Source organism: Lissotriton vulgaris, chromosome 6 (genome assembly GCF_964263255.1).
Source record: "Lissotriton vulgaris chromosome 6, aLisVul1.2, whole genome shotgun sequence".
In the NCBI taxonomy this organism is placed as follows: domain Eukaryota; kingdom Metazoa; phylum Chordata; class Amphibia; order Caudata; family Salamandridae; genus Lissotriton; species Lissotriton vulgaris.
The window spans coordinates 256,827,271-256,838,464 of NC_141694.1; the positions used below are offsets into that span (position 1 = coordinate 256,827,271).

General features: G+C 47.1%; 1 protein-coding gene across 1 annotated transcript; it reads left to right on the forward strand.

Annotated features, from left to right (window-relative positions):
• Positions 1 to 3,179: 3,179 nt before the first annotated feature.
• On the forward strand, positions 3,180 to 10,279 carry LOC147707106 (uncharacterized). The gene is made up of 3 exons (XM_086925625.1): positions 3,180 to 3,459; positions 6,094 to 6,153; positions 9,903 to 10,279. Exons 1-3 carry the CDS (start codon positions 3,180 to 3,182, stop codon positions 10,277 to 10,279), a joined length of 717 nt encoding a protein of 238 aa, XP_086781751.1.
• Positions 10,280 to 11,194: the final 915 nt, after the last annotated feature.

Here is an 11,194-nt window from a genome sequence, read left to right on the forward strand (position 1 = left end):
CTCTTCCAGGGAATACGCAGCATACCACTGTCTCGGGATATCCATGCCAGAAATATGCAAGGCAGTCCATCAAAGACAGTGATCAGTCCTGATCATCTACTCGTCCGTCGGATCCTTCTCCCTCGGGGTTCCGCACTGGGTTTGTCTTCTGTTCCTTCGCCCACCTTTTCATCGCCTGTTGTAGTGCCTTTGGATCCGTGAAGATATTGGAGTGTCCTCCCCTGTTGACGCGCAGTTTGGCCGGGTACAGTAAGGCATAGTCCAGGCCCATTTCTCGTAAGCGCTTCTTGTGAGGGATAAATTGTTTCCGCTCCTCCTGCACCTTCGCCCTGAAATCCGGGTATAGCGAGATGGCGGACCCTTCGTATTGCAGCTGCTGTTTGGATCTCGCCAGGCGGAGCGCAGTGTCTCTATCCCGGTAATTGAGGAGTATTGCTATTATTGGGCGCGGCGGCGCACCCGGCTGCGGTTTTGGAGCTAACGACCTGTGCGCCCTCTCAACTGTGAACATGGCCGAAAACACTCTGTCCCCCAGTAGTTTCGTGAGTAGCTGCTCCACAAATCATTCCATAGGACCAGTGGCTGTGCTCTCCGGAAGGCCCGTGATGCGTAGATTGTAGCATCGAGAGCGTGCCTCCAAATCCTCAGTCTTATCGCTCAGGACCTGCATTATCCTCTCCATCTTCTTCTGTGCCGCGTCCAGGTCCGTTTGCGCCTCCTCCACCTCTGTCATCCTTCTTTCCGCCATGTCGTGCCTCTCTGCGTGCTTCTGTAGCCGTTCCGATCCATCCTATATGACATGGCGTCTATCTTGGACCCCAGGGCAGAGATGCTGGTCTGTATCCCCTGTTCCATAGAGAGCAGCATGTTTTTAATGTCCGAGTCAGCACTCCGGGCCTCCTCCGTCCGAGTTGTTGGACCGTCGTCCGTGGCCGGGCTCTGCTGGAGCAGCCTCTTCTGAGAGAAGGGGAGCTTGCTCTGGCTTCGATCCCCCTTGCCCATTGTCTCTCTCAGCGATCACCGGCTGTGTCCTAGTAGGTGCAGGGTCCCCGGGGACGTCTATGCTGCCAGTAGATACGGGGTTGCAACTCACAGGTACTCCACCGTACCCCCAATCAGCTCGATGGTGGAAAGCAATGGGAAAAGACAACCCCCCCAACGCCCACTCCTCAGCGTCGCGTGGCCTGAGGGGAACTATCGGCCAAAGATCTCAGGGTGCGTGCCTCTGCCCCCAGTTGCGGTTGGCCCAGGTGCCAAACATAAGTTCAGTCAAGAAGCAGAATGAGGAGGAAACGGAGGTACCCGGGGGCCTCTCAACTGACCAGTCGCTTCACTGTACTCCAACCAGGTGCGCACCTCACCTCCTGTAAACGCTGACTCAGGCGACTCCGCTATGGCCTACCACAGTGCCTCATCCACCGCGTTCCGTAGGGAAATGGCGCCAAGCCTTCCAGGGGGGCTGATCACCTCGCCTCTCAATCTCTCCAGTGGGGGGCAGTCCCCAGTGCGGCCCCCAGCGGCTTCTGCCCCACAGCAGGCTGCTCAGCGCCCTCTAACCCTGGGCCTCCGTACCTTCGCCACCTTGGCGGGGGGGGGCAGCAGCCCTTCATCTCTCCCCCGGTGTTTCGCCGGTTCGGGGACCGCCCGCTCAGGTTCGGCTCCCGCTGGCTGCAGCTCCGGGGTTGCAACAGGAGGCAGTAGGCAGGTTTAACTTCCGGAAGTGCGTGCAACGGAATACTGCGAAACCTCCTGACCACCATGTATGGATCTTGTAAGCTGCTGTTGAACGGACACGCTTACTTGCGCCTGTGCTGCCTGCTACATGAGCAAAAGCTGCAGCCGTGAGTGGTGGACTAAGCCAGAGATGATGAGGCCAGCCGATTGCAGGCACTTGTGATGCAGCCACGCAGTGCGGCTCTGATTGGCGGCTGGGCGGCCGGGAGGAACCTGGGGTGGTGAGAGAGGTGGAGGAGTGCGAACAGCCAGAGCGGACGTTTGTTTTTGTAGCCATTTTGTTAGTTGTGCCTCCTCGTGGACAGGCTCCCCGCCCCGCTAAGGCCTCCCAGCTGCCCCTCCCTCGCCCCTGCCCCCTCCACCATCCATATCTGACAGATGCCTCCCTGCGCAGCGGACGCGCCCCATGCGCACGGAAGGCGCGCAAAAGTTAAGCCCATCTACGCCCGTCCGCGCCTGGACTGCGCCCAGCGCCACACCCCCTGGCCCCCGCAAAGCGCTCCACCCCAGCATTAAGTATGACGCCGCCACCCTCCTAGCCCTTAACCCTGGATGCACAGCAAGGTAGCATAAAACGCCTATATACAGAAGCCTGCACTGTCCGACCTCATTCTGCATCAAAGTGACCACTCCATTAAATTGTGACATCTACACACACAAGCACTGATGTATAGTCAACATTGTCTAAAGAGTCCCTCTAACTTTGCAAGAGTCTCTAAAATTCAATATTCACTCAATTTGTAGAAGAGTCACTCAAAATCAAGATAAGTGTCGCATCGTTACCGAAATTGTCTCAATTAAACAAATGTGTAGCATCAACACAAATGAAAATAATGGCAAGCTACAGTAAAAGTGTAGCATCTACCATCAAAGTATAGCAAATCACCAAAAACGTGTCGCATTTTGACAAAATGCATCGCACTATGACAAATGTGCAGCATTCCAGATTGTAAATGCATGTTAACATACGATGCAACACTCAAAATAAGAAAACGTGACGCATGTGCTGGAATACTTTACCTAGCTATAGAAATAAGATTGCATCGTCAAATGCGTGTTGCAAATCATAAAAACGTGACGCAACTCCGGCAGGAAGTGATGTCATCATTCTAGATTCTTCCAAACCAGGAAGTTGATTTTTCTTTCACTTTCTGTTAGTCTCTTTGGGTGTGTGCTTGGTGTTGGAGGTGTTTGGAGAGATTGAGACTGAGAATTGTGTTTCCCTGTATCTTGTTGTGAGTTTATTGTGTCTTTGCTAATTATTAGGTCTGTCTATTGTTAGTCTTGTCTGTCTATTTGTATTTTGTGTCAAGGGGTGTGTGTCAATAGGGGTATTTAGGATTTTAATAGGGGTGGGGTTTTTAGTTTTTAGAACTCCGTTTTCTGTTAAGTTTCCTTTGGTCTCTGACAATCTTTTATATTTTTAAACATTGTCATAGCACACTATGTCAGGCAGGTCTAAGAACCTCACTGACAGTGAGTTTGGGGGGCTGTTGTGGTTGGTTCAACATTATCTCCCGAGGATGGTGAGCATGGGTGGCCGTGTGAGCCAAGGCTACCCCTCAGTGGAGCGCAGAAGCAGATGGCAGCTTGTTCAACAACACCTAGAACAATTGTTCTCCATACAGCGTCCTGTACATCAGATAAAACACCGGTGGCAGGACACCGTCAGCCGTGAGGGTGATGTACTGGATCATCTGGGAGTGGATGTGGGAGGCCCAAACGGTGAGTACATTTCTATTTTTACTCATGTTGTCATTCTCACTAATGTACAGATCTGTAAAAGGTTTCAATGTTAAGCAAAGTATGTCTCAAATTTACAACAAGGTAACCCAAATGTTATTCCTGCGCCGTGCTGCGTTACTTCAGAAACCACAGAGATGCAACATATTGAGAATCATATGTTGTGTGTCTGTGCATCCCCCTGCGCTCATGCACTAACTGTAGCCATGCACTGGCGCAGGCACCCTTGCACTATGATGCAAGGATGCCTGCGCCATGGGGAGAAAATGGTAAGTACATTGAGGGCCAAGATGCAGCACAAAAAAAATGATTTCACTTTTTCCACTTTCAATGAGTGCTTTGAAATGCAGCAGGCATTGAAAGTGGAGCACACATGGAGAAATGGAAGCATTTCTCAATGTGCCTCGCTACCCCACCTCTAGTGTGGCGTAGCATTCCTACGCAACTCCAGCTTAAACATTTTCTTAAAAATTGTAAATGTATCTCCCTCCATAGGTGTTGCCTGTGAACATCCACAGCAACATCCATGCAACACCCCTTCCACGCACAGTGCTGCGTGTGAAGGGTATGTATTTTGAAGGAGAGGTGAAGTCACGCAGGGTGGGTTTCCCTCTCCTTCTAAATATGTAGGACCACTCTGCGCCACCACTACGTTCAAAAGTCTGACGTACTTGTGGTGCAGTGGGCTAGTAAAAGACAACCAATGCCATTGTATGTTGATAACTGTGATGTGGTGCATATTTTTAAATATGCAGGGATGCATCATGACACATCCAACACTAATTTCCCTCCCTGGTCCACCCCATTTGTCTTTCACTTTGTAAGCTGCATCCCGGCGCAACATTTTTCAACAATGTGTGTGAAATACTGTGATGTCATGGTGGAGCAATTGTGGAGTTGGGTTCAAAATGATACTTGGATGACGTAATGCTGAAGTCAAACCCTCAGGCCTCCTGGCATTTCACACAGGATTGTGACGTATCACAGACATTAAGGGGCGCACTTACATATTTTGGGGCATCCCTGCATATCATCAGGGATGTACCACGGGCCTCTTCCATGCACACCTTGCAACACTGTTGCCTTACATTGAAAAGGGTAAAAAGTGATGCACCACTGGCATAAGGCCTTCATTATTGATTCCCCACATATGTAGTGCGGCTGATCACCCATCATTGGTGCCTATGATTTTCAATGCAGCACACCATGGATGAACAAATGCACTGATGTTTAGTTATATTTATTAAATGATCTGATACTATTATATGTATTGCCTTTCACAAATTTATATACAGTATAATGTTATAAAATATACATCACAAACAGGAATGCATGTACTTTTCAACAGTCAAGTAGGCAATATGTATTCTGGTCATCCTGGACTGCATTGTATTGTGGAAACATTCACCCAGGTAGCAGATGTGGCCAAGAGTATAGGTAGTGCCTGTGGAGAAGATGTAGTCCAGCGTGTGGATGGGGGTGTAGATGGGTGTTGTGAGGAGTTGTCTGAGGCCAAGTTTCGGTAGGTTGTGTATCATGGTGGAAGGGTAGGCGTCATAATTCTTGTAAAGGTGGAAGTTCAAGTCCACAAGGATGATGTATTCCATGAAGGCAAGTGCATGGCTGCTTGCAAGGTTGGCAATGGAGTTAATACATTAAGCCAGGGAACCAGGGGGTGTGTCAATTAGTGTCCCTCAGAGGGTGAGGTTGTTGTTGTTGTGGATCTGCAAGTGCATTTGTTTGCCAGTGTGGAGGGTGTTGTCTATATGGCTAACAAACGTGATGGTGTTATTGTTTACAATACCTATTCCACTTCGGTTTCCATTGGGACAATCCATGCAGGTGATCTTCTATATGTCCGGGATGGCTATAGGAATGTTGTTGGGCAAGGAGTTGTTCCACCAGGTGTCAGTCTTGAAGGCCACATCTAGGGCAGAGGTGTCTTGCAGATCCAAGTGCAGACCAGCGTGTAATGTAGCAGAGCAGGTGTAGTGGAGTATGCTGTGGAGGTGTGTGTGTTCAGTCCTTTGACATTTGGTGGTCCACTCACAGGTGAACCTGCATGTGTGGGCCAAGCAAGGTCCGTGGGACCGTTTCAGGGTGTCCTTCAAAGTGTAGTGCTTTTGGCCTGCCATGAGTACGTGGAGGCTGCTTGTGTCGCTGTGGAGTCTGCTCTTGTGGCGTTTCCGTGGTCCATGGTATCTGATGCTGGCCAGCCTACAGACATGTGCATACGGGCTTGCCTTATGCGCGCCTTCGGACACCCACCTAATGCCATTACAATGTTAGCTGGGAAGGCAAAGCTGCTGGGAGGCGGGAGGCTGGGGATGGGGAATGGGGCCAAGTGGGCTGGACCACAGGGGTATTTGCATCAGAACGTGAGCTGTTTACACGGGGGGTGAGTTGTAAAACTTGGTCAAACAATGTACACTCATGTGGAGGTCAACATGCATTACCAGTGTCCATGTACATTTTCTAGCTACATTTTGTAGGACAAATGAAAGGGTAGTAATAGAGTAGAAATGACATGCATATGTTACCGTACAATCTGCACGCTACAATGTTTTAAATTTATAATGCCATGCATTAATGTACATATTTGCACATGTTTTGTAGGTGGTCCGCCGCCATACACGCAGGGGGAGATCGACCACTTTGAGGACCCCGATGCAACCAGTGAGTAAATGTATTAATTCCTACAGATTGAAGTAATGTGTGTGGAAGCAAGCTGCACTGTGTATGTGCCCAACTATGGCATGCTCAATGCATCCACTTGTATCAAATCTTTGCTGACACCCTCAAAGTAAATGTAACATTTTGTGAGTGTTTGTGACAGATGTTGAATCATGCATGGACAAAATGAAAGGCACATAAGTGTCAGACAGCCCATTACCCTAGGAACAAAGTAACAGTCAATGCCTGTTTCTTTTTGACACTGAGGGAGCAGAATGCAACATGAAAATGCAATTTTTTTTACACGTACATCTGTACAGTAAGGCATGCTGAACACAGTGCTCACTACGTGTGTTTAGTGAATGTGCTGTGTGAATGATTATTACAGGCTGTGGTACCAGGGTTGCAGTGTGTGTAAGCTCTAAATCAGGTATACTGTGGAAGCACATGGCTTTCTACGTTTGTTCACAATCACTGTTTTACAAGACACGTAGAACAACAAATCAGTAAGGGGGAGATTTATGTTCACTGTTGCATCCCCAGGGGTGCGCCACTTAATGTGCGCCACAGTGCGCCACAGCTCCGCCACCCATGGTGCGCCGCTTTAACATAGCGGTGACACATCTGTGCCACAAAGTTGGCGCATTGCTGGAGTTGCGTCGCAAGCGCAGTGCAGCTCCAGCAAGGCTTGGGGGTGGCCCATCTACACAATGCTGTATCAAGACCTACGCCTGCTTCAAGCAGGCGCAGGGTTTTGAGGCAGCATTGAAATCTCATATATTTCAATCAGCCACTTTCAAGAGGCTTTCCTGCGCAGGAACGCCCCCCCTCCCCCCTGCACAGGAACGCCTCCTTATGGCGCAGGGCTTTACAAAGTGACGCATCTCCTAGATGTGTCACGTTGTGAATAGGGCACATTGTTTGTGCCGCTGTTGTGTTAAATAAAATGACGCAACTACGGCGCAACCGCATAATAAATCAAGCCCACAGTGATTTGAGCAAAACTTAACATGCCCACAGTGCATGTAGTGCCTTTTGAATGTGTGATACTTTTTGCATGCTGCATCAAAATCACACTGTCACTCCTCGCACATGTAAGCACAGCATCCCTCCGTGTAATGACACTGGGCCACAACAGGATCTGCTGAAGGAAAGTTGTTTATCATTTGGCCCACACCAACCCCTAGTCCAGGAATTTGCGTGTCAATTTTGTTGTGCTAGTGTGGGTAAAGAAATGTTACAGACATGTTACCGTATCCAGATTATTTTTGTGTTACAATATATGCTTTTAAATTGTGAAAATGTCCTCACAGTAAGTGAACCAAATAAATTCAATCCCACAACATGTGCATAGGGCACACATTATGCAAACAAAATTATTTGCCTATATGAAGAGTTTACTGCCTTGATCGTACACACACCAATCCTTAGATATTGCCATGCAGCATTCACTGGTGGTTGAAACAGGCCCGTCCACCATCACTCTGAATGGCAGTAACCAAGGGCGTATGGATTAAGTAATGAGCCCGTGACAGCCCAAATGTATCCTGCACTTTGTCCATTTACAGGACAACTCCCTTGCTATTCCGGTCTACCACTCCCTACAGGCCAAGCTCCATCCATGTAGCAAGGGCCAACCAATCTCCCACATGTGGAAGTGGCGTACACATGGGCAATGGTACCTCTGGGGCATGAGGGCATTGCACTCCCATCTTGCCATGGTACCTTTTACAACAAAGTGTCGGAATCAATTTTTACTCAGTCAATGAATCCATCCTTATCTTGTGTGATAGATATCACTAAGGATGAGACGTGCCGTCCCACCTCTGGTTCAATTTTAGATTCAGCTTGCATACAGTCCTGCGCCACTGCGTGGGTGAGCCCCTTCAATGGAATTGACAATAAGTACAAACAAAAATCTGGGACAGCGATTACCCCCTCTGCCCTGTGCTGCATCTGGGTCTCCAACGCCACCCTTCCACGTCCAGTTTCCGTAAGAATAACAGTCAACATATAACAGAATTCTATGCACACCAGCAATGTATGGTACTAGTACAACAGACAGGAAAGTGCCACCATCGTCACCAATGCCGCTCGGCCCACCTACAACCGTGGCAACGTTGACCAGATTTGCATGCTACTCCAAAGCACTCTCATAACTCATACTATATTCACATCACTTTGTTCTTCCTGGGTATGGTAAACATGTGTCCCCCAGTAAGAGAGATGTCTCCAAACCTGTTTTTGAGAGCATGCACCCCCTCCAATGCCTCCCCATCGTCCACTGGAAAGAACAACAGGTCATCCGCATTCTATGAGACAAAGTGCGTGTGATCCGAGAGCCTCAGGCCACAAACCACCCTACACAATTGAGCACAAGTTGCTCATGTTTCGACAGCCAGAGCAAATAACTGAGGGGAGAGCAGGCAACCCTCTTGCCCTACTGGGTATTAGGAGGACATGATTATTCACACCTTTACTGTGGGGATGCCTGACAAATACAAATTTACAATCCAGTGGACACTTACCTCTCCCAGCCCAAAAACCCTCCAAACAGCAAACAAGTAGGGCAATGACATGATTTAGCTATATCCAATTGAGGTCCTCTGCACAATAGTCCACCGCATGGTCTGTGTTCAACATTTATATCAACTTCCATAGAGTAACGGCCATATTGCTGGTAGGGATGAAACCAGCCTGATCAGGGTGTACCAAGTGTAACAGGTGTGGGAATACTCGTGCAGACAGGATGATATTTGTCATCACATCATCCATGGTCAGCATGGTTAGGGGACAGTACCCACAAAACTCACTTTGGACTTCACACTGTATGAGGAAAGGGATAGTAATAGCTAACCTAGTCGTAGACAGCAGCATACCCAGTTGGCCAGCCTCCATAAACATCAATGGCATCTGAGGTACAAGAATGTTGACATTACCCTAGTCAAACTTGATGGTGAGACCATCAGCCCCCAGGGGTTTTGTTCAGGCCCACTTCTTTTACAGCGCACCGGACTTCCACATCCATTATATCCCTACCAAGAGAGTGCACCTGCTCCTCGTACACGGTGTTCAAAGAAAGCCTGTGCCTCTGCTTCCCAAACCTGTAACTGGCCACTATGTGTATCAGCGGCCACTATATGAATCCAAATGAGATGAGACAGTGTGTACACATACCTATCTGCTTTGGCTTTCATACGCTTACAATTATGTCCCACATGGAGATTTTACCCTTAACAACGTGCACCTCCTGTGTATCCTGCTTTATATTGTCCCACATATACCTTGGACTTAAGACTGCGTGCTCTTCCATTACAATGTATCCATGCCTCACCCAATGTGATCTCTCCCATCCTCTCAACTTGCATTCCTTCAACTCAAGGATGCATGGCGCTATGATACCCTCACAAGTATCTTTTGCAATATAAAAACATAAGACAAGATAAACCAGCGTGGGATACCAAGGCCCCGCATGAGCAGACAAGCACATCTGTTATACTTGACAGTATGTATGTGGACAGATGCTGGTGTGTCATTTCATGGCAGTCATGTGACTTGGGCACCACCTAGTGGCCCGTGGTCATGTGACTTTGGATGCATATGCTAGATGTCAATTTTGCAGTGTGTCATCACACAAGTGTTGGTCATATTTTCATGACACTTTCCATTCACTCTTTTGATTGTACAACTTAGGTCATGCCAATGTCCATCATGTACTGCTTGCCTTACACATGTTCCCTTTTTTCATACAGATAACATTAATGCAGAGGAGGAGCGGGCTTTCCGCATCAGGAAAGCTCGCTATGGACACATACTCGCTGTTGCGAAGGCATTTCGTTGGTCGGGTTGGCAATACCAAAAGAGAAAGTTGGCTAAGACCTGGGTTATCAAGTCACCTACAGGCCAAAGTGGAAATCACGTACAATCACATGTTGTTTCAACTAATTCAGGTGGTGCTGCTGCCCCACAAGCATCGACATCCACTGCAGGCACGGCAGCAAGTGTTGATGCTACAATGTTAGCAGGCATGGAAACGAAAATTGATACTTTGGAGGCCAAAATTTCAGCATTGGACACAAAACTTGACAGGGTTCAACAGACATTGGAACATATCATTTCAATGATTTAATTAATATGTGGACAATGTGTGGACACTGACTTTTTGTTCACAATACAATGTTAAAGCATATTTGATTTAAATATTTTATATAGGTTTAGATAGTTAGATTAGGTAGTTAGTTAGGTTTCCTTTTTCTATATCTTCATTTTCATAACGTTGTTGCTGGGTTTTACATTTTCTATTTGGGTGGGTGGGTTTTCTTAGATGTGTTATATGTGTTTTTAAAAAAAATAAAAAAAATAAAAAAAATATATATATTTGTGGTTTGATTAGATTAGTGTGTAGTTTATGTTTAGGATAAGTATGTGTATGTCTATTGTACATTTATGTGTTAAGGGGGGTGGGGGCTGATGTTTACTTGTCCTGCGTCAACGTAGGTAATTTTAGGCTAAGTAAGTTAGGTCATAGTTATGTAAGTTAGATAGGTTAAGATAAGTTAGGTTAGGTTAAGTTTAGATAGTATAGATAGTGTTAGTTTTTTTTGGTTTTAATGTAATTTTTAAGTAATGTACATATTTTTACTAGTGTGTTTGTGAAGTAAATGTAATTTAAATTTTCTACTTACATACTTTGTGATCTCTTCTTTTACGTACTGCATTTACTGTGTTATAAGTGTGAGTAAGTTGACACATTGAATGGATAAAGTTTCATGTTTGCGTGCATGTCATTATTATGATCTTGCTATGTTTAAGCTGCATCTGTGAGTACATGTGCTGGCAATACCTGTGATGTCAAATCTTGTCGATTATTTCAGGCAGCTTTGTTCATACATTAGAACTTCCAGCAGGTGGCCTCTAGCAATGTTTTTCAGGTCTCTCCCCTCATTTTAAACACAGACTCTACCGCCTGGCCAGTGTTGACCATGTCCCCCAGAATACATACGGTGCCTCAGGGCACAATTGCCAGGAATGTTGTCACCGCTAT